The sequence below is a fragment of the Panulirus ornatus genome, chromosome 23 (genome assembly GCF_036320965.1).
Source record: "Panulirus ornatus isolate Po-2019 chromosome 23, ASM3632096v1, whole genome shotgun sequence".
Classification (NCBI taxonomy): domain Eukaryota; kingdom Metazoa; phylum Arthropoda; class Malacostraca; order Decapoda; family Palinuridae; genus Panulirus; species Panulirus ornatus.
The window spans coordinates 9,694,658-9,718,921 of record NC_092246.1 but is presented as its reverse complement, the minus strand read 5'-3'; the positions used below and the strand labels follow the sequence as shown (position 1 = coordinate 9,718,921).

Below are 24,264 nucleotides of genomic sequence, written 5' to 3'. Positions count from 1 at the left end.
TCCAGTACATCATGCTGTGGTTGTACTCTAGTACATCATGCTGTAGGTGTACTCCAGTACATCATGCTGTGGGTGTACACCAAATTTCAGCGCAACACAGCACTTAATGCTCTCGCTGTACTCCACCGCTCACTAAATGTCGTAGGTTTTCTCTTAACACTCACTCATGGGGTGTGAGAGTACACGACGACACTCACTTCCATGGGTTTACAGGGGCAAATATGCACGGGAGATGGGTCCATGAGCAAAGTGATGACAGAGGATGTTTTCTGACGAGAGAACTGAAGAGATTCATAGATAAGGATCGAGTAGGTGAAGGTGAGGTGTATGGCCGAGGAGTAGTGAGAGTGTGAGGGATGTAGATTCGAACCAAGACACTGTGAGATGCTTCATGCCCCAAGAACTTGTTGAGGATGGCGAGTCCTGACGGATAGAATGAGGCAGAGGAGTTGATAACTTAGGTCAGCGGGGACTCGTGACGACCATAGACTGGTGGTTCATTGAGCAAGCAGTGGGAACCTGGAGGTTCTTGGTCCAAGAACTGGTAGTGATGGTTCTGACTGAGAGGGTGAGGATTAAGATACATAGCAAGATGGTTGGGTGGTGGAGTGGTAGCCAGATGGTTGAGGGGTGGAGAGATAACTGGGTGACCGGAAGTGGGAACATAACCTGGTCGCTGGAGGGTGGGAACATAACCTGGTCGCTGGAGGATGGGAACATAACCTGGTTGCTGGAGGGTGGGAACATAACCTGGTCGCTGGAGGATGGGAACATAACCTGGTCGCTGGAGGGTGGAAACATAACCTGGTCGCTGGAGGGTGGGAACCTAACCTGGTCGCTGGTGGATGGGAACATAACCTGGTCGCTGGAGGGTGGGAACATAACCTGGTCGCTGGAGGATGGGAACATAAGCAGGTGTGCTGATGGGGTAGGTCCTACAGTAGTTACCTTCCTGACGTAGGGACGGTAGATGTACATGCCCATGTTGCCCACCAGCAGGACACGACCGTCTTCCAGGTAGCCGGGGAACGGGCAGTACACTGCAGACGGGAAGTACACCATCAGCTCACAGACTCGAATTCCTTGTACTTATACATCATGTCACATTTTTCCTTTCTTTTGTTTTGTGTTGTTGAGAATCCATTATGGCAGATTACATTATGAACACGATACTATAAGAAGAAAGGATAGGAGTACTTTGTGGAACATAGGTGAGTTTGAATGGAGAAAAACTGGAGGAAGTGAAGTGTTTTAGATATCTGGGAGTGGATCTGTCAGCGGATGGAACCATGGAAGCGGAAGTGGATCATAGGGTGGGGGAGGGGGCGAAAATTTTGGGAGCCTTGAAAAATGTGTGGAAGTCGAGAACATTATCTCGGAAAGCAAAAATGGGTATGTTTGAAGGAATAGTGGTTCCAACAATGTTGTATGGTTGCGAGGCGTGGGCTATGGATAGAGTTGTGCGCAGGAGGATGGATGTGCTGGAAATGAGATGTTTGAGGACAATGTGTGGTGTGAGGTGGTTTGATCGAGTAAGTAACGTAAGGGTAAGAGAGATGTGTGGAAATAAAAAGAGCGTGGTTGAGAGAGCAGAAGAGGGTGTTTTGAAATGGTTTGGGCACATGGAGAGAATGAGTGAGGAAAGATTGACCAAGAGGATATATGTGTCGGAGGTGGAGGGAACGAGGAGAAGAGGGAGACCAAATTGGAGGTGGAAAGATGGAGTGAAAAAGATTTTGTGTGATCGGGGCCTGAACATGCAGGAGGGTGAAAGGAGGGCAAGGAATAGAGTGAATTGGAGCGATGTGGTATACAGGGGTTGACGTGCTGTCAGTGGATTGAATCAAGGCATGTGAAGCGTCTGGGGTAAACCATGGAAAGCTGTGTAGGTATGTATATTTGCGTGTGTGGACGTGTGTATGTACGTGTGTATGGGGGTTGGGCCATTTCTTTCGTCTGTTTCCTCGCGCTACCTCGCAAACGCGGGAGACAGCGACAAAGTATAAAAAAAAAAAAAAAAAAAAAAAAAAAAAAAAATATATATATATATATTATCCCTGGGGATAGGGGAGAAAGAATACTTCCCACGTATTCCCTGCGTGTCGTAGAAGGCGACTAAAAGGGGAGGGAGCGGGTGGCTGGAAATCCTCCCCTCTTTTTTTTTTTTTTTTTTTTCCAAAAGAAGGAACAGAGTAGGGGGCCAGGTGAGGATGTTCCCTCAAAGTTCCAGTCCTCTGTTCTTAACGCTACCTCGCTAATACGGGAAATGGCAAATAGTTTGAAAAGAAATATATATATATATATATATATATATATATATATATATATATATATATATATATATATATATATATACATATATATATATATATATATATATATATACATATATATATATATATATATATATATATATATATATATATATATATATATATATATATATATATATATATTTTATTATTTTTTATTATACTTTGTCATTGTCTCCCGCGTTTGCGAGGTAGCGCAAGGAAACAGACGAAAGAAATGCCCCCCCCCCCTACACATGTATATACATACGTCCACACACGCAAATATACATACCTACACAGCTTTCCATGGTTTACCCCAGACGCTTCACATGCCTTGATTCAATCCACTGACAGCACGTCAACCCCGGTATACCACATCGCTCCAATTCACTCTATTCCTTGCCCTCCTTTCACCCTCCTGCATGTTCAGGCCCCGATCACACAAAATCTTTTTCACTCCATCTTTCCACCTCCAATTTGGTCTCCCTCTTCTCCTCGTTCCCTCCACCTCCGACACATATATCCTCTTGGTCAATCTTTCCTCACTCATTCTCTCCATGTGCCCAAACCACTTCAAAACACCCTCTTCTGCTCTCTCAACCACGCTCTTTTTATTTCCACACATCTCTCTTACCCTTACGTTACTCACTCGATCAAACCACCTCACACCACACATTGTCCTCAAACATCTCATTTCCAGCACAACCATCCTCCTGCGCACAACTCTATCCATAGCCCACGCCTCGCAACCATACAACATTGTTGGAACCACTATTCCTTCAAACATACCCATTTTTGCTTTCCGAGATAATGTTCTCGACTTCCACACATTCTTCAAGGCCCCCAGAATTTTCGCCCCCTCCCCCACCCTATGATCCACTTTCGCTTCCATGGTTCCATCCGCTGCCAGATCCACTCCCAGATATCTAAAACACTTCACTTCCTCCAGTTTTTCTCCATTCAAACTCACCTCCCAATTGACTTGACCCTCAACCCTACTGTACCTAATAACCTTGCTCTTATTCACATTTACTCTTAACTTTCTTCTTCCACACACTTTACCAAACTCAGTCACCAGCTTCTGCAGTTTCTCACATGAATCAGCCACCAGCGCTGTATCATCAGCGAACAACAACTGACTCACTTCCCAAGCTCTCTCATCCCCAACAGACTTCATACTTGCCCCTCTTTCCAAAACTCTTGCATTTACCTCCCTAACAACCCCATCCATAAACAAATTAAACAACCATGGAGACATCACACACCCCTGCCGCAAACCTACATTTACTGAGAACCAATCACTTTCCTCTCTTCCTACACGTACACATGCCTTACATCCTCGATAAAAACTTTTCACTGCTTCTAACAACTTGCCTCCCACACCATATATTCTTAATACCTTCCACAGAGTGTGGATGTAACCAAGATGTGAAAAAAGGAGAGATAGGTAGTATGTTTGAGGAAAGGAACCTGGATGTTTTGGCTCTGAGTGAAACGAAGCTCAAGGGTAAAGGGGAAGAGTGGTTTGGGAATGTCTGGGGAGTAAAGTCAGGGGTTAGTGAGAGGACAAGAGCAAGGGAAGGAGTAGCAATACTCCTGAAACAGGAGTTGTGGGAGTATGTGATAGAATGTAAGAAAGTAAATTCTCGATTAATATGGGTAAAACTGAAAGTTGATGGAGAGAGGTGGGTGATTATTGGTGCATATGCACCTGGGCATGAGAAGAAAGATCATGAGAGGCAAGTGTTTTGGGAGCAGCTGAATGAGTGTGTTAGTGGTTTTGATGCACGAGACCGGGTTATAGTGATGGGTGATTTGAATGCAAAGGTGAGTAATGTGGCAGTTGAGGGAATAATTGGTATACATAGGGTGTTCAGTGTTGTAAATGGAAATGGTGAAGAGCTTGTAGATTTATGTGCTGAAAAAGGACTGATGATTGGGAATACCTAGTTTAAAAAGCGAGATATACATAAGTATACTTATGTAAGTAGGAGAGATGGCCAGAGAGCGTTATTGGATTACGTGTTAATTGACAGGCGTGCGAAAGAGAGACTTTTGGATGTTAATGTGCTGAGAGGTGCAACTGGAGGGATGTCTGATCATTATCTTGTGGAGGCTAAGGTGAAGATTTGTATGGGTTTTCAGAAAAGAAGAGTGAATGTTGGGGTGAAGAGGGTGGTGAGAGTAAGTGAGCTTGGGAAGGAGACCTGTGTGAGGAAGTATATATATTAGGACCAAGACGAAAGTCCTATAGGTATATAAATCATCCATTCTATTCAGCTTAACATTTCAAGCCCAACTTCAGGAGTTATGAAATAATTATATAAAGACACTGAAATATCAGGTGATACATAGGCTCAGTCCTCTGTTCTTAACGCTACCTCGCTAACGCGGGAAATGGCGAATATGTATGAAACATACGAGTTGATTAAAAGTATACAAAACTTATCCGAACGATCGAGGTCAAAAAAGTCACAGATAAACTTCCCATTTCGTACAAATATTTCACAAAGACAACTAATTAGTATCTGTTGAGAATAAATGAAAATCACAGAAAACGTAGTTGCCTTGGGGTAGCTTATGTAACCCGGGTTTCCCTAACCGCAGAAAATTGTACGGCTATGTTATTACTAAATGGCCAAGGTTTGAATTCGTTATGTAGTCGTCATTCAAGTATTCTGGCGTCTATATATTTATTTATTTCATACATGCTCGCCGTTTCCCGCGTGAGCGAGGTATCATCAAGAACAGATGACAGAGCCTTAGAGGGAAAATACCTCCTCAGTTGGTTTCTTGCTCTGTTCCTTCATTTGGAAAAGTAATACAGGAGGGGAGGATTTCCAGCCAACAGCTCCCGCCTCTCTTAATCGTCTTTTACTAAGACACGTAGGGAATGCGTGGGCAGTATTTGTTCCCCTACCCTAGGGATAATATATATATATATATATTGGAAAGGATCACAATTTTGCGTGTGATCAAGATATTCCTATGAGTCCACGGGGAAAATGAAACACGATAAGTTCCCAAGTGCACTTTCTTGTAATAATCACATCATCAGGGGAGACACAAGAGAGAAATATAAGTCAGTTGATATACATTGAAGAGACAATGTATATGAACTGACTTAGATTTCTCTCTTGTGTCTCCTCTGATGATGTGATTATCACACGAAAGTGCACTTGGGAACTTATCGTGTTTCATTTTCCCCGTGGACTCATCGGAAAAAAAAAAAATATATATATATATATATATATATATATATATATATATATATATATATATATATATATATATATATATATATATATATATATATATATATATAATTCCCCAGCTTGCGTCAGATGCCCATTTATCATCCAGCCCCAAGGGGAGGATGACCAGCAGGGTCGACCGCATATAATAATACGACCAGCGGAGGTGTGGTACTCACCCACCCGGCACCAGGGAGTGCGTCCAGTCCAGTTGCCGAAGTGGCACTTGGTTGTCTTGTTGCCCATCAACTTGTAGCCGTCCTTGCAGCGGAAGCGGGCGCGCATACCGTGGCCCGTCCTGGGCGCAATCACCATGCCATGACGTGGGCGGGTGGGCAGCTTCTTACACCGAGCTGCCGGTCACGTACGGTCGTTATCTCAGTGCTAGTATGAACCAGTGTTCAGACTATGGCCTTGCCTCCTAGTGGCAAAGCATTATCTTGTTCTCTCACTGATTAAACTCTTAGATGACTCCCTCCCTGACATTTCTCTTGTCCTCCCGTAGTCATTTTTGGATACCCCCTTTTCTAACCGGAGCCTTCACCATCCAAATACTGTGAGTAATGTAATTAGTATAAATTTTAATGATAATAATAAGAACAATGTTTTTATATATCTGAATTGCCTTTACAGCCGAGGAAGCGTCAGGAATATATCAAAAATGGTCTCATTTGCACACATTCAGTCTCTAGTTGTAAATAATTATGCATCGAAACCAGAGTTTGCCATCCATAGCCAAGTCCTATCGATTACCCTGTGGTTTACCTTGATTGCATCATATGCCTTAGTTCAGTCCACTGATAGCACGTTGGCCCCCCCTCATATACCACACTCGCTCCGGTTCATTCTATCCAGAGCACATTCGCCTTACTGACTGTTCAGGAGAATGCCTTTAAATGTTCTCTTATTCTCTCTCTCTCTCTCTCTCTCTCTCTCTCTCTCTCTCTCTCTCTCTCTCTCTCTCTCTCTCTCTCTCTCTCTCTCTCTCTCTCTCTCTCTCTCTCTCCACGTCCTTCCTTCCGAAACAAGGAGTGATGATATCAGTTATTCGTGGTTACGACTCTAGTGCCTGACGCCTTACGAACTCCGTTGAGCGGGGATGTGGCGGACTTGCCCATCGTAAACCTGCTCGTCAAACGTATACAAGACACGTTGCAGGCGGAGTGGACCGACCTGGCTGGCAGTGCGGGTAGTGGGTCCAGGTGCCGTTGTAGCAGGTGGAGGGCAGCTGCTTGAAGGTGGGCTCGTAGAGCTCGTGGCACTTGACCCTGATGACGCTGCCGTGGGGCACCAGCGACCCCGCCCGGGTCTCGTTGCCCAGACCCCCGTTGTCGATGGTTGGCACCACGCACGGCGCTGTGTGACACACGCCACCGCCACTTTGAGTACACAGTGAATCAGGGACGAAATAGAAATCAAATTCATATTTTAGATAGTGAGGAAAAAAAGAAAAGAGGAGAATTACCCTCATGTGTTAAAGAGTCTTAAGATAAATAGATGATATACTTTAGGTGGAACCTTTGGCCACAGACTCTGTGTAGGCGTACCTCAAGAAGGTACATTTCCTTACCTTTTGAATGAGCTTCTAGGTACCTCACTCAGGTGCTGCCTACTGTAAGATGGCTTAGATTAGGTCAAATTTCTAAAGTGGTCACCACCTGACCTTAAGCTGAGACGGGGTCACCACCTAGCTTTAAATAAAGTGGGAGGTTACCACCTGACCCTAAATAGAAAAAGGGGGTCACCGCTTTTCCCTGGGGAGTCACCACTTGACCCAGGTAGGGAAGAGGTCATCATCTGACCCTAGATATAGATGGGCTCACCACCTGACCCTGGGTAGGGAAGAAGTCACAGGCTGACCTTGGTAGGGATGTGGTCCCTACCTGACCCAGGTAGGGAGGTGATCACTACCGGATCCTGGGTAGGGATGCGGTCATCACCTAACCCAGGGTAGAAATAGCGTCACCACTTAATCCCACGTAAAGAGTGGGTCACTAACTGAAGGAGGGTACGGAGGGGGTAAGTTGTATCTAGGGAAGTTACGGATCATCAAGTCATCTCACACTCTGGGAGAGAGGGGAACCCATCATCTGTATTATTCATGAGGGGACGGAACCATTCATCTATATCATAGTTGGCCTGGGAGGAGTTATTCCTATACAGTGAGTGAAGAAGCCACTCACGTATATCCTACAAGGGAGGTGAGGGAGGAGGTGAAGGAGTGTTCTCCAAGGGGAGGCACCTGGGTAAGGTAAGACCTCATGCATGGTGATGGTCCTCCCTGGTGAGGTGACTAGCAGAGGTTCGGTATATTGGTACTCATACCCCTCACTGCCCAAGCCGCCCACACTCCTCAGCAGAGAAGACATTAAGAGTGATAGCTATGCATTATCCCGTGACCTGTAAAACATAGGGGTTATTTGCTCTATCGGTACTGAGGATCAGTGGTGCCAGAACCACTAAGGTATGTGTTCCGATCTTTTTTGAACATTTGGGAAAAAAAAGACGTTTTCTAGTCACCCAAGACGATCTTGTACACGCTGAAAATATCAAATGAGTTCCTCATACTGTAGTAGTTCCTGAGGGCCATCCATAAGGCTCTAAAATCGTGACATTAAATCAAAAAGGCAGAGCGAGTGGGAGACGGTAGGCAAAGAGAAGAGGAACGTACCAAGGGCGGGAAGAACGTACCCAGGCACTTGGGGAGCGGGTGGGACCAGGTACCGTTCTTCTGGCATACCGTGCGACGGTCGTGGTAGCCCTCGTACTTCATGTTGTCGTTGCAGCGGAACCTGATGACAGCGCCGAAGTTACTGCGCGACCCGTCCAGCCAGCCGTTGTACAGCTCACCGGGCGACCCACAGTCGATCTCTGTCAAGCAACCCGCCCGTCAGCTCGCACTCTACGCTAGACGCCCTTGAGGCTGGTTAACACTCATTGGAAACATGGGGCACTTAGATGCTGCACGGGCTCTTCAGAATGACACAGGGCCCAGAATGCTCTTGTAGATAGATATAGTCAGGAAAGACAATATCATAAAAAAGAAAGTTCTCTAGCCTTTAAAGATAACAGTTTGAAAGAAAGAAAAGCCCAGAAGACCATTGGCCCGGGAAGAATACCTCTCGAATCGAGAGGCAGAAACATATGACAACGGATGGACAGCGATGGTTGAAGGGAGGTGATAGAGAGGTAATAAGTCTACCCACATCTAGTGTGTGTGTGAGGATGACCTACCCTTGCAGCGCGGCATTGAGCCACTCCATTTCCTGTTGGGGCCACACCGGCGGATGGAGGGCCCCACGATCATGTAGCCGTAGTTACAGTCGTACTTGACGACCGCGTTGTAGAACACGGAGTCGAAGGTCGCCTTCCCGTTGAGCGGGTTGTCAGGGATGTCGCACTGGATGGCTGCGGGGAAGTACACACAAGTCATGAGGAAGTACACACACACACACACACACACACACACACACACACACACACACACACAAAATATACGAAAGTACACACAAATTTCAAGAAAACACACTTACGTCTCGAGAAAGTACATACACAAGGCTTCAGCAAGTGCCCACACGGCATAGGGAAGTACACACGTAGAAGGAGGCACGCGGACGTTAATAAGGAAGTACACACACACACACACACACACACACACACACACACACACACACGTCATTAGGAATCTCAGCTGTTGAAGGGGGTTTCAGCTAGTACGTGTGTGTGTGTGTGTGTACACTTTGACAGGTGTTCACTGTGGTTTCCTTACGCTTGCAGTTGGGCAGATCCCGTGGGTTCCAGGCGCCGTCGTGCTGGCAGTAGTAGTTGCTGCGGCCCTCGATGTAGAAGCCCGGGCGGCAGTGGTAGGTGACCCGACACGAGAAGGAGAAGCACGTGCCTTCCTTAAACCCGTTCATGATGTCGCCAGGGTCCCCACATTCCTCAGCTGAGGAGGAGGAGGAAGAGGAGAAGGCGACTAGTTAGCGTCACTCACACACGACAGAGAGAGAGATGGATAGGAAGCTCACAATTTATATTCCACGTCCCAATCCTCTTCGTGTGAATTGACAGCGGTTTGGGAAGCGGTTCTGGAAAACAGACTCCTTAGATAAGATGATAATCAAGCAACCCTAGAGACGGTATTAGATTGGAATCTCACGGAATTCAGTTCTGTATGTGTGGGGTTTACCGTTGTCCTCTCGATTTGTTACACATATTTGCTGGACTATACGTGAGCAGGTATCTTGGTCTGGCACCCACAGTGGCCAGCGTACAAAGATACGACAAGTCTCAGATAACACCTGATGTGCTTTGACCACACCCAAACTTTATTTCTAGATAAGTTATCTTATAAAACTGCAACTGTGACTGTATCTATGCAGCCGAGAGGTACAATCAAAATGCACCATACATTTTTACATTGTATCTACTTATTATCATTGTAAATATAATGTTGTGCGAGGGCCATACACCCGCGTAATCTGCCCCATGTGTTTAGAGCACGCACGTTCGGGAAGAGCTCAAGGAACAGATGTTAATAGCTAATACTACTGCTACTGCTGTTGGTAGTGTGTGGTGCGTGTCAACGCCCCGTTGATCAATGAGCTCAGTGGTTACGACTTCGGGAAAGCTTTGGCTCTACGTCGGAAGCAGACGGTCATATTCATCAGAGAGGAAAACATCATTGGGTAGTGACTGGCAGATAGTTTTCTCAATGTACTCTGTGTAGGGTGGTGAATGCATTACAGATAAACTGAGACGGTACAAGTTGATATTCTGGAGTTTAATGAATAGATCTAGTGTGGACGCCATTACTTTTTTTCTTGGTGGGGGAGGTTAAGGGGGTGTTAATAGGCCTACCTGTGTAGGGTCAACCCTGTGAAAAGTGGTCGTAATTGACGAGGAAGCGCATGGTTAACCATGACCTCTTCAGATCAGGGCGCTACAGGTAGAAGTCAGTTCTTCCTCACACTGCTGCCTTCTACTTCCATCGGGAAGAGGAGGAACCCAGGGTGGCGTGATCCACCAGTGAGTGCCAGGATTTGCACACAGCTATCTTAAATATCTATTTAGCACTTCTGAACTATATAGATCCAAAAAAAGAGAGATAAGAGAGAATAAACACCCACTCAAAGACAGACTTTAGTAGACACATACAGCGATCAAAAAGGCTCCTCACCATGGACAGTAGTGGTGATGGTGAGAGAAGGGAGGAGGAGGGAGGACTCTTCAAAAAAGAGAGGCAGGTGGTTGAGCTGTACATGATGAAAAGACGAGGGGATGACATGGCATACACGAGGGGTTTCTGGTGGAAGTACTCACGCACGCACTCAATCTCCGGGCCGAACCACTGCATGGTGTTGTTGTAGAGGAAGCACTTGGCCACAACGAAGCCACGGGTGGTGTAGCCCTCGAAGCAGGTGTACTTGAGGGTGTGGTTCACCTCGAACCGCGTCCTGGCCTCCGACCCATCGTGCTGCGCGTGGGGGATCATAGGCGGACTGGTGCAGTACACTGTGGGTGGGACGGGGGGACTGGTGGAGTACACTGTAGGTGGGACTGGGGGGGGATTGATGCAGTACACTGTGGGTGAGGTTGGGGACTGGTGGAGTACACTGTAGATAGGGGGACTAGTGCAGTACACAGTAGTTTAGGTGACTGATAGAGTACAATGTAGGTGAGGGAGGACTGCTGCAGTACATTGTAGGTGGGAAGGGGACTGATGCAGTACACTGTAGGTGGGGTAGGGGACTGGTGCAGTACACGGTGGGTGGGCCGGGGGAGGTGGACTGGTGCAGTACACTGTAGGTGGGGGGACTGGTACAGTACACTGTAGGTGAGGATTACCGGTTTAGGGCTCTGTAAGAGGGGGGGAGGGTAGGATGATGGAGCACTCTGTGGTTGGAGACTGGTTTTGTGCACTGTAGGTATGGGGGAGACTGGTTGAGTACATGATCGTGGGAGACTGGTGAAGTACACTGTGAGGGACTGATTGAGTACACTGGAGGTGGGGACTGGTAGAGTACACTGGAGGTGGGGACTGGTTGAGTACACTGTAGATTGGAAACAGGTAGAGTGGGGGGGATGGAGACTGGTCGGGTACACTGTATGGGACTGGCCGAGTACACTGTGGGTGGGGACGGGTGTCTTACACTGTATTTTGGTACTTGCGCAGTACAGTGTGGTTGAGAACAGGTGCTGTACACTGTATATGGGGACTGGTATGGTAAACGGAAGGTTGGAACTGGTATGCAGTACACTGAAATGCGGTAGACTGTGGATGGAGGTTGGTTTAGTACGCTGTGGTTGGTGGGGACTCGTGCAGTACGCTGTGGTTGTTAGGGACTGGAGCACTGTACTGTGGTTGATGGGGACTGGTCATGTACACTGTAGTTGGTGGGGACTGGTTCATTACACTGTGGTTGGTGGGAACTGGTGCAGTACACTGTGGGTGGTGGGGACTGGTGCAGTACACTGTGGTTGGTGGGGACTGGTTCATTACACTGTGGTTGGTGGGGACTGGTTCTTACACTGTGGTTGGTGGGGACTGGTGCGGTACACTGTGGGTGGTAGGGACTGTTGCAGTACACTGTTGGTGGTGGGGACTGGTGCAGTACACTATGGGTGGTGGGACTGGTGCAGTACACTGTTGATGGTGGGGACAGTTACAGTACTTTGTGGTTGGTGGGGAATAGTGCAGTACACTGTCGGTGGTGGGGATTGGTGCAGTACACTGTGGGTGGTGGGGACTGTTGCAGTACACTGTGGTTGCTGGGGACTGATTCATTACACTGTGGTTGGTGGGGACTGGTGCAGTACACTGTGGTTGGTGGGGAATAGTGCAATACACTGTGGTTGGTGGGAACTGGTGCAGTACACTGTTGGTGGTGGGGACTGGTACAGTACACTGTTGGTGGTGGGGGACTGGTACAGTACACTGTTGGTGGTGGGGACTGGTACAGTACACTGTTGGTGGTGGGGGACTGGTACAGTACACTGTTGGTGGTGGGGACTGGTGCAGTACACTGTGGTTGGTGGGAACTGGTGCAGTACACTGTTGGTGGTGGGGACTGGTGCAGTACACTGTTGGTGGTGGGGACTGGTGCAGTACACTGTGGTTGGTGGGAACTGGTGCAGTACACTGTTGGTGGTGGGGACTGGTACAGTACACTGTTGGTGGTGGGGACTGGTGCAGTACACTTTTGGTGGTGGGGACTGGTGCAGTACACTATGGAGCGATTGTGTTGCTGCCTAAATTACAACCAGTGTCATGAGAAGTTGTTCTAGTTGGTGAAAGAAAGTAACACGACTGAACTAAGAAGTTGGAGTCCCCTTCAACACAGGGCAGTAACTCAAAAGAAAAAAAAAGGAGAGAGCACGTAAAGAGAGAGAGTGAGAGAGGGGACTCTGGGTCAAGATTGGAGGGAACAGGTCACTCTGCAGTCTACCTCGCAGAGTTGGGCAAAGTCAGCTCTTACTCTGACTCTCACTAGACACTCTGCACGTTCACTCTCGCTGTGAGGTGGGGGGGCAATTGCCCTCCTTTGATATTATGCTTTTATACGATCGAAAGCCCCTCTCGCTATGGGTAGGGGGTTAGGGTCTAGTGAAACACTTGTTTATACTGTGTCGTCGTCGTCGACAGAGTGGTCCACTTGCATTGTACGGGTCGTCCAGCAAATGACCCATCTCCAGGAATTCTACTCCCGTGGAGACCATCGCTAGCAAAAGTGTGCGTCAGGTATATAGCAACTGAGCCCGACCAGTCTCCTCCATCCCGGCGCGGGGACAACATCCGAGTGTCTGGCTAAAGTTGTAGACGTTCATTAAGTGATTGTAGGGAGTGGGGAGTGGGGCGATTCACTGAGTAACCTGTGGGGACAAGTTTGGGGAGATGAAGATTGTGAGGTGAGAACGTGTGATACAGCATGTGTGTTTGTGTGTGTTTGTGTGGTCACTGTTGCAGTGCACAAGATGAGGCGACCGAACAGTGTGTGATTAGTGTTTGTGATTACTATTTGTGATTACTGTTTGTGATTACTATTTGTGATTACTGTTTGTGATTATTACTCGTGTGTTACGAGGAGAGAGTTTTACACTCGTGTTGTCCCCCCGTCTCTCAACCTTGTATATATGAACCATGTCTTTACTCCTATGTATGTATGTGTACAGACACACCCTAGCTTACACCATTGTCGATCAGTCCCAAGAGGAGGATGAACAGATGGGTGGACTGTGGACTGGCTGCCGCGACCAGGATTCGAATCTATGTGGGTTTGATCCCAGACGGCCCGTGCGTGCTTGTCGGTCAGTAACGCTCACGGCTACACCACGGAGGTGTGTGTGTGTGTGTGTGTGTGTGTGTGTGTGTGTGTGTGACGGACGCAGGTGTCTGTGGTTGAGTGGCCAGTATCTACTACTGTGTGTGTGGGGGGGACCTGTGTGTACTAATGCAGGCCTGTCTGCTTAGTACAGTAATACATGTTGCAGATGAGCGCAGTAGATGAGTGGTACAATGACGAGGTCAGGTTACTCTCGGGTAAATATCAGGCGGCGTTACTGTTACAGATTGATATTCATGGAGTCAAGCGTTACTTTCTAACTCATGGAGTCAAGCGTTACTTTCTAACTCATGGAGTCAAGCGTTACTTTCTAACTCATGGAGTCAAGCGTTACTTTCTAACTCATGGGTCAAGCGTTACTTTCTAACTCATGGAGTCAAGCGTTACTTTCGAACTCATGGGGTCAAGCGTTACTTTCTAACTCATGGGGTCAAGCGTTACTTTCTAACTCATTGGTCAAGCGTTACTTTCGAACTCATGGGTCAAGCGTTACTTTCTAACTCATGGAGTCAAGCGTTACTTTCTAACTCATGGAGTCAAGCGTTACTTTCTAACTCATGGAGTCAAGCGTTACTTTCTAACTCATGGAGTCAAGCGTTACTTTCTAACTCATGGGTCAAGCGTTACTTTCTAACTCATGGAATCAAGCGTTACTTTCTAACTCATGGAGTCAAGCGTTACTTTCTAACTCATGGCATATCTGCTTTTCAACGTAAGAATGGGAAGAATGCGTCAGTGTAATCCCTTCAGTGTCGTATGAATACTTGGAGGCTCTTTCTCAAAAGGGGACTCCAACTTCTTAGTTCAGTCGTGTTAGTTTCTTTCACCAACTTGATCAACATGTTTCTTTGTTAAGCTTAGCAACAGGGGGTAACATTTTTTTTCCCGTGTTAACCAACGACACAGAAGAAAAAAGAAAAAATGTTTAAAGACTCTTGTCTTATGAAATGATATGAGAACACACGAGTTAGTTCTGTCGGATCTTTATTATATGACTCGACTGCCTTGAGCTGATGATTCAGATCTACACGCGAGAGCTTCGTATATCACAGAGAGAGAGAGAGAAAAAAAGAAAAACTTGTGGCTTACTTGTGGCCAGGGGTCGATATGGCACGAGCGCATTTTCTGAAAGGCGAAACCTAGAGGTCAGGAGGCCAGTGGGTGACTTGGGTCAGGAGGTCATCGGGTGCCTAAGTAGTCAGGAGGTCATCGAGACAACGCTGCCCATTGATGACGGGAGAGAGAGAGAGAGAGAGAGAGAGAGAGAGAGAGAGAGAGAGAGAGAGAGAGGTGGGTGGCTCTTGTCGAAGGCCTCGGTGTGTGGTGTGTGTGTGTGTGAGAGTATGTGCTGTGGGTGACTGGCTCCGTCGCACGAGACACCGTACGAAAAGCGAGGATCATCCAGCGTTTCCTTTGACGACTGTAGTTCCACGCCCTGTGTCGTGGCGACCACTCACCTACAGCAGTGGATGAACCTAGTAACACATGCCTCTGAAGGGATACAAGCCGTGTTTATACTCTCGCCGCCACATATGCCGTATGCAACGTACTTCACCGTGTCTTCAAGCGCTTGTAGCAACCCCATTCTGCACTCACGCACACACGCATACGCGTTCTTACTTTGACCGCCCCCACTACAGCTCCCGGGAGTTAGCGTCGCCCAGGAATATTATGCTACATCTGTGTTCATCTCTTTCACCTCTTTCTTTTTTTTTTCCCCTTCAACAAATACGCACAAACAGGACGTAGTTGGCGTTAGTACAGTACAGCATTTTCTTTCACCGGTGTCTAAATTACTTGGCCATTTCTCTCTCTACCAGAGCCATAGAGATCACCAACAGTAGCAAAGATTAATATATTTTTGTACGAAGGAGAGCTAGTTCCTGCTGGCTCCTCTAGTGCTTGATGAATACGTGTCTGTTCGACAGCGTACATGACAAACGTAGAGCAGTCCAGTGCCGACAACATCCGTAGCTTCGACACCATCAGGAGACCCCCCCAGGTTGTGCTCTCGCCTCTCACCTATGAGGAGAAGAGATATCTCATGGCGTCGTGTGTGTATGAGTGTGTGAAACGACTGGAACTTTTCGAATCGCAGAAAAAAAAGGGGTTGATTAGTTGTAACATGTATCTATGAAGTGTTTGAATACATAAGTACAGACTTTCGTCTTAAAATAACATTGCCTTGGCGTACAATGTTTAAGCGTTTTACCTCTTTTTTCTTAGAGAAAATCTGGTGGAATACAGAGGAATAAACCTCGAGAATAAATCGAACGGCGCTTTGGTAACGGGGGCTGTTGATCCTCCAGCAATTGTATAGAGGGATAGCAATGATGGAACCAGCATCATCCAGGGGGTCTGAATGATCTCTGGCGCGAACTGTCATCCAGTTTCATTCCACGTTCCGTCGTCAGTCTCCACACGAGATGATGCGATGGTCGGTGGTGATTTTAACGCCGCGCCTGGAGCTTGTCATCCTGTGTGAACCCCGTGGCTCGTGAGAGAGGAGGAGGAAGGAGGGAGGGACTGCCTGGGCGGAGAACTGCGTATGAGAACCCTCTTTGACTCGGTGGTAGGGGTGTGGACTTTCTGGGGAAACTCTGTGAGTCGAGGAACTGCGCCGCCTGAGAACACCGGAACTCGTGTACCACACACTATCTATGGTGTACCACACTAGCCTTGGTGTACCATACCGGCCACACATTATCCATGGTGTACCATAGTGTATCACACCAGCCACACATTAGCCATGGTGTACCACATTAGTCATGGTGTACCAGACTAGTCATGGTGATCTATGCTATCCATAGTGTACCACACTCGCCATTGTGTACCACACCGTCAAGTCAAATGCGAGTTTCTTGGTATACTGAGGCCGCATAAATGTACCAGTTTACCGGTAGTCCAGCCATGTTCTGGTGTGTAGTTTACTCTTTGGTGTACCGCAAACCAGTCATGGTTTACTGCTAAGTCAGGGACATCTGTCACACACGTGACTGCACACCACACACTTGTCATGGTGCTTCACACACATACACACACCTGTGTCCGTGCACCACACGTATCCTAGGGCCTCATATGCACACGTGTCATGTGCCTCACACATCTGTCTGTGTGCAATACATACATGTACTGGTGCCTCACACACATGCTAGTGGTGTACATCTGTACCTATACGTGTGGAGGCGCAGCATTCACATATATATCATGTCAAACCCCATATGTCAGTGCAGTACAAGAAAATATGTGTCAGTGACCGAAACACAACTGTCAGGGGAATCAAATATGTGTGTAAATAATACCTATCGTGCTGGGGGTTCGTGAGGGCGTTGATGGAGGGAATGTTTGTGGGTGGTGGGGAGAGGGAGGGTCGTGTTGCGGGAGTGTTGGAGACGTGAAGGGGTTGTTGTTGGGGGAAGAGGGTAGGGACGGCAGAAGTGAAGTACTCACAGTTTTCTCGGCACTCGGGCGCAACTGAGGACCAATTCCCGTCCCCCTGACAGCGCCGCGTCTCGTCGCCGATCAGGTGGTACCCCTGCAGGAGAAGAAGATGGAGAGCCAGGGCTGAGCTGAGTGCTGCTGCCGCCGCTCACACACACACACACACACACACACACACACACACACACACACACTCACAAACGTAAAAGAAATCGTTATGATGCTGGCGAGATGCGTCGGCGGGGTACGGGTCTCCACGACAGAGCCTGAGGTCACACCTGCAGGAGGGACGACCAGCAGCAGACATCCTCGGTTTTCTCGCGCAAGTCTCGGGCATGAAGAAGCGAGTCGTCTCATCTTGGCGAAGTCTCGGTCGTAGGAGTGAGGGGGGGGGGGGGGGGGCAAAAAAAAAAAGAGAAAAAAGGATAAAAAAAAAGCAGATGTGGCAGCCCGAGCCGTATATAGCCTGTGGGAGGGAAAATTGGGTTATCAGCTCCCCGCACACCGCTCCCGCAGGAGGGCGAGGGTGGGAGAGAGAGAGAGAGAGAGAGAGAGAGAGAGAGAGAGAGAGAGAGAGAGAGAGAGAGAGAGAGAGGATGACGGTGAAAATAAACCCTACGAGACACTTCATTTTCTGTTACTTGTTACGTAAAGAGGTTGTCGGGAGGTGGGACGCGTTGTGCAGCAGCTGCCTCCGTCGTGGTCGCGAGCTCATCCCTTCCCGTGACGTGATGTTGCTTCGTCCCAGCTGGGGACAACTCCCGTCTTGTCTCGGGACGGGATTCTGCTCCGTCTCACCTGGGGACAACCTTCATCTCGTCTCCTGACGAGATACTGCCACGTCTCACCTGATGGCAGTACTGTCATCTTCCAGTCTGCTGGTCAGGAAGTTCATATATATATATATATATATATATATATATATATATATATATATATATATATATATATATATATACATAAACTCTCACTCTTCAAACCCACCTTGAGTTACGTAAATTCCAATGCTTTGCCTTTCTATTGGGTGTTAGTAAACCCGGAGTGACCAGCTCCCATAAGGAGGAACCAACGTGTCCCAAAAGGTGGGATGATCCTATTCCAGAAGGTAGTATCATATTTCGACAAGCACAGCTGTGGCATCTATGGTCTCAAGACCCCCTGAAGACAACAGGTGTCTGTCGATTCGAGTCTCCTTGTGGTGATGCTTGAACACGTCAAGCGAGGTATGAGGTCGAGTACACATGCTGGAGAGAGAGAGAGAGAGAGAGAGAGAGAGAGAGAGAGAGAGAGATGGTCGTCTATCCATTAAGCGGTTGTCTTGTAATCAGTCCCAAGAGTAGAATTGAACAGGTGGGTGGACTGTAGTTGCCGCGACTAGGATTCGAACCTGTGTGGGTTGTCTTTGTGATGTTCTTCGATGGTGTCTTGCCTAGACGAGGCCCCACTTTCTTGGGCATCGTTGTGAGGAACTGTAACGGTCTACAGCCGAACTCCTGAAGTGCCCGTTGCTGATGAGGATCCACGAGCCGGACGACTCTCTATGTCCAAGAGCGGCAAAGTTGCTTCAGCCAATGTCAGCTCATACGAAGTACTTAGGGCTGGGATCGAGGTTCCTGGATGGACTTGTTACGTTGAAGGTGGAAGGATTGTGAGGGGCGTTGGCGATCAAGAGCTATGAGGAGCATTGCCGAGGTAGAGCGGTGAGGATTGTGTGTAAGCTATGGTCGACAAGGGTGTTGGTGTGGGGGATGACCGAGTCTTGGTAGATTAGTTATCCAAATGGAATGTATGATGATCGCGCAGTGATGAGAGGTTCCTCCTGGAATATCAAAAATGGTTAAGGGGTTATGGCACTTTACTCGTATATTTTACCCAGACAAGCCTTTATTCTTTTTTTTCTACTGTTATCCGTCTGTATATGGCAATGTTCGTGAGTAGCCCTAGAGGTCGGCTCTATGATGCATATACGTATAGGGAAACTTATTGTCTCGTCTTCTGGAACTTTTGTGATTGCCACGTCATATAGAGATTTGGGTTCTTTAACCCAGTTCGAGCAGTCTTTGCTGAAGTTAAGGGAGACCGTTGATCATAAAGGAGATTCCTTATTACATGGTACATTTACAGGTAATACACCAAGGATGAGTCAATCCTTAGTAACTAGTAACTTACTGCTATGGAGAAGCAACAAGATTACTGCGCAACTTACACATATACTTGGTGACTCTTGTCTAACCTGACAGTAAGCACTTACTGATACTTAAAACAGTACCCACCTGTTGGCACTTATATTTGGCCTGGGCGCCCACACGCTTCCCGTTAAACTCGACGAAGCCAAACAGTGGATTATCCAAGTCGGGACACTCCTTGTCTGGGAAAGAAGAGAACAGATAATCATATAATGCTTGCATGATCTCATACACGTTTTCTTTTCCACGCTTCCAGGAAAGGGCACACCCTACCAATATGACTACATGCTACCAAGATGATCTTACACGACTGAATGACAGCTTGAATGAGCAAGAAGCTAGTATGGTGCTACGAAGGAAGGTAACCTATGTTGACAGAGAGTTTCCAGAGTGGTACAATCCTTCGCTTCCAGACTACTGATGGGACATTCCCGTGGCCTCGACGCCCACCAGCAAAGGTTGCAGGTGTCGCTTGGTTTCCATGAATCCCTCCATACTCCTCCCATGTTTCTCCACACTAATAGGAAGGTGCCAGACGTCCTCACTGACTTCTACCAGTTCTGGTAGGCAGTGCAAGATGAGCAGACTGTATGGCTACCACATCACACGCACACATTTGTGGAGGCACAATTCAACCACTGTCATTTCCAACCTCTATTAGGAGTACAAAAAAGAAAGAGACCTTAGAATGAGGACTCATAAAGACTTATGATGTGAAAAGCAAAGGTTAATTGCAGATGATAAAGCAAACGGATGGTTTGGTTTCATAGTTAGAAAAACAAGATTGGGAATGAAAGAGAGACAGTAATTACTTTTCACAATGTCTCCGTCTGACCACATTAAGAATACGCTGTGAAGTTCTGGTCACCAAACCTTATCAAAGACGATGGGAAATGAGAAGAAATGCAGAAGAGAGCAACAAAACCAATTCAGCATCTCAAAAAAAAATGAGTTCAATTTTTGCTCTTTTGTTAAAGAATACAGACTTCGAGCAGATGTAACAATTAGTTTACAGAATACTTAGTCATAATCATATAACTGAAGTGAAATTCCTCTCGTTACATAGAAAAATAGTGACCAAAAATAACGGTAAAGATGGACTATAAACAGGAACAAAATGTCCTTTAGTTGTAGAACTATAGATTAATAGCATGAATTACGTCCATGGATTGATAAGTACTTTAATGGTACCGGTCATGTGTGAATAATTCTGTCTAACAATAACAGCACAACATGCTCGCTTATCAACTTTTATTCAGTACGAATTAGAGGCTAGAATATTCCTCCTTGGAGTATCCAGCGGCAGGAATAAGATCAAACTGTGCTATCCATTCCTTCCTTTCCAGTAGAATTTCCGTATCAGTCTACTGCTTTGTGTTCCTTTATGGCTATATATATATATATATATATATATATATATATATATATATATATATATATATATATATATATATATATATATATATATATACACCTCTGCGATATAGGTAGGTGAGGATGGAGTTTCTGCTTTTACTCCCCTGTCTCCATCGAGTTTAAGCATTTATGTAACAATTGTCGTCCTTCAGCAGATAAACTCGTCATTTAACCATCTGCTAGTTTCTTATCTGCCTTTCCCATGTATCTAGCGTGATCGTTTCCTCTCTTCGAACTTGCTCCAATATTCTCCCTAACTGCAGTGAAAATATATTGTGGTATAGAGGGGACAATCCCACGGGAGGAGCGATTCCCAAAGCCAAAGCCTCCCATTTGTTGATAAAATTTAGAACCATCTTACTTGAGTTGAATATAACAAATTAGAAAAAAAAAATTGAAAACATTCTAATTTCGTGAGAAAAAATAAAATCTTAATTTTTGTTGTTGGACGATGTTTGATCCGTACATTCAGAATCTAAAGATTTGCAACGAATTTTATTGGTGTTTGAAACCATATATTCGTGTGGAGCGACTGACTGGTCTACTGCCTGGAGAACACTTGGCCACCACCTATCACCAGGGGAGGGAGTGACCCGAGTCGTTCTTGTGAGAGTTGTAACACTGCCACGGGAGTCACTGATCACAGTCGTCCCTCTGACGCTGCCACGGGAGAAGCGTCGTCCCTCACACGCTGCTAACGCTGCCACGCTAGTCACTGATCACAGTCGTCCCTCTGACACTACTGACGCTGCCACGGGAGAAGCGTCATCCCTCACACGCTGCTGACGCTGCCATGGGAGTCACTGATCACAGTCGTCCCTCTGACACTACTGACGCAGCCACGGGAGAAGCGTCGTCTCTCTGATACTACCACGGGAGGCAGTGACCCCAAGGCGTCCCTCTGACTACTGACGCTGCCACGGGTGCCATTGATCAGAGTTGCCCTGACACTACTGACGATACCACGGGAGAAGCTGACGTGAGTCGTCCCTCTGACACAACTGACGTTGCCATAAGGAACCTGAGTGGTTGTAGTGGTTCAACTTACGCTACCACAGGAGGCACTGACATGGATGATCACAGTGGTTCTACTTACGTTACCACGGGAGGCACTGACATGGGTGATCACAGTGGTTCTACTTACGTTACCACGGGAGGCACTGACATGGGTGATCACAGTGGTTCTACTTACGTTACCGCGGGAGGCACTGACATGGGTGATCACAGTGGTTCAACTTACGTTACCACGGGAGGCACTGACATGGATGATCACAGTGGTTCTACTTACGTTACCGCGGGAGGCACTGACATGGGTGATCACAGTGGTTCTACTTACGTTACCGCGGGAGGCACTGACATGGGTGATCACAGTGGTTCAACTTACGTTACCACGGGAGGCACTGACATGGATGATCACAGTGGTTCTACTTACGTTACCGTGGGAGGCACTGACATGGGTGATCACAGTGGTTCTACTTACGTTACCGCGGGAGGCACTGACATGGGTGATCACAGTGGTTCTACTTACGTTACCGTGGGAGGCACTGACATGGGTGATCACAGTGGTTCTACTTACGTTACCGTGGGAGGCACTGACATGGGTGATCACAGTGGTTCTACTTACGTTACCACGGGAGGCACTGACATGGGTGATCACAGTGGTTCTACTTACGTTACCGTGGGAGGCACTGACATGGGTGATCACAGTGGTTCTACTTACGTTACCACGGGAGGCACTGACATGGGTGATCACAGTGGTTCTACTTACGTTACCGTGGGAGGCACTGACGTGGGTGATCACAGTGGTTCTACTTACGTTACCGTGGGAGGCACTGATCCTCTTCATCAGGTTGATACAAGTATCACAGGAGGAGCTACTAACCTGGGTCGTCACAGTGGAAGTACTGATACTGCCGCAGGGGACACTGACCTTATTAGAGCTACTGACGTTGCTGCAGGAGTACACTGACCTACTAAAGCTGCTGAAGTTGGACACTGACCTGTGGGGAGCTTCTGACGCTGTTGAAGTGGGACACTGTCCTGTATAAAGCCACTGACGTTGCTGAAGTGGGACACTAACCTCGGTGGAGCTACTGACACTGTTGAAGTAGGGCACTGTCCTGTATAAAGCAACTGACGTTGCTGAAGTGGGACACTAACCTCGGTGGAGCTACTGACACTGTTGAAGTGGGACACTGTCCTGTATAAAGCCACTGACGTTGCTGAAGTGGGACACTAACCTCGGTGGAGCTACTGACACTGTTGAAGTGGGACACTGTCCTGTATAAAGCCACTGACGTTGCTGAAGTGGGGCACTGAAGTGGGTAGAGCTACTGACATTGCTTCAGGGAGGAACACGAACCTACTCGGAGCTACGGCCACCGCTTCAGGGGAGGGAGGGACACAGGGAGGGAGGGAGGGACACAGGGAGGGAGTGAGGGACACAGGGAGGGAGGGACACAGGGAGGGAGTGAGGGAGGGAGGGACACAGGGAGGGAGTGAGGGAGGAAGGGACACAGGGAGGGAGGGACACAGGGAGGGTGTGAGGGACACAGGGAGGGAGGGACACAGGGAGGGAGTGAGGGACACAGGGAGGGAGGGACACAGGGAGGGAGTGAGGAACACAGGGAGGGAGGGACACTGACCTGGGTTGACGCAGGAGAGGCCGCAGATGCCGTCACAGAGGCACACCTTCCTCTTGCTCAGGCAGTCGCCGTCGCCGTTACACTTGCGAAGACAAGCTCGACCCTGGAGAGGGAGAGGGTGGAGATGGTAGACGACAAATACACTAAGGTTGATCGTATGTTATATATATCATTCTTGCGTCATCGTCGTATATTCTCTCTCTCTCTCTCTCTCTCTCTCTCTCTCTCTCTCTCTCTCTCTCTCTCTCTCTCTCTCTCTCGCAGATACGGGCAACGAACCTGGAGCAGTCTGTCTGTCTGTCTCTCTCTCTCTCTCTCTCTCTCTCTCTCTCTCTCTCTCTCTCTCTCTCTCTCTCTCTCTCTCTCTCTCTCTCTCGCAGATACGGGCAACGAACCTGGAGCAGTCTGTCTCTCTCTCTCTCTCTCTCTCTCTCTCTCTCTCTCTCTCTCTCTCTCTCTCTCTCTCTCTCTCTCTCTCTCTCTCTCTCTCTCTCTCAGATACGGGCAACGAACCTGAAGTAGTCTCTCTCTCTCTCTCTCTCTCTCTCTCTCTCTCTCTCTCTCTCTCTCTCTCTCTCTCTCTCTCTCTCTCTCTCTCTCTCTCTCTCTCAGATACGGGCAACGAACCTGGAGTAGTTGTTCCTCCAGGCGATGCGAGGTGGACACGCTCACGTTTATCTTTTATT

At 47.6% G+C, this 24,264-nt stretch overlaps 1 protein-coding gene across 1 annotated transcript in view; it reads right to left on the bottom strand.

The window, feature by feature from the left end:
* Positions 1-24,264, bottom strand: part of LOC139756943 (sushi, von Willebrand factor type A, EGF and pentraxin domain-containing protein 1-like) — a 194,148-nt gene that overhangs the window by 27,114 nt on the left and 142,770 nt on the right. The window contains exons 3-12 of the mRNA XM_071676887.1: positions 23,579-23,681; positions 19,605-19,699; positions 17,341-17,425; positions 10,871-11,062; positions 9,318-9,494; positions 8,783-8,956; positions 8,240-8,419; positions 6,722-6,904; positions 5,728-5,901; positions 949-1,040 (exon numbers count right to left, since the gene is read on the bottom strand). Coding sequence (XP_071532988.1) covers positions 949-1,040; positions 5,728-5,901; positions 6,722-6,904; positions 8,240-8,419; positions 8,783-8,956; positions 9,318-9,494; positions 10,871-11,062; positions 17,341-17,425; positions 19,605-19,699; positions 23,579-23,681 — 1,455 coding nt within the window. The remainder of the gene's footprint in view (positions 1-948; positions 1,041-5,727; positions 5,902-6,721; positions 6,905-8,239; positions 8,420-8,782; positions 8,957-9,317; positions 9,495-10,870; positions 11,063-17,340; positions 17,426-19,604; positions 19,700-23,578; positions 23,682-24,264) is intronic.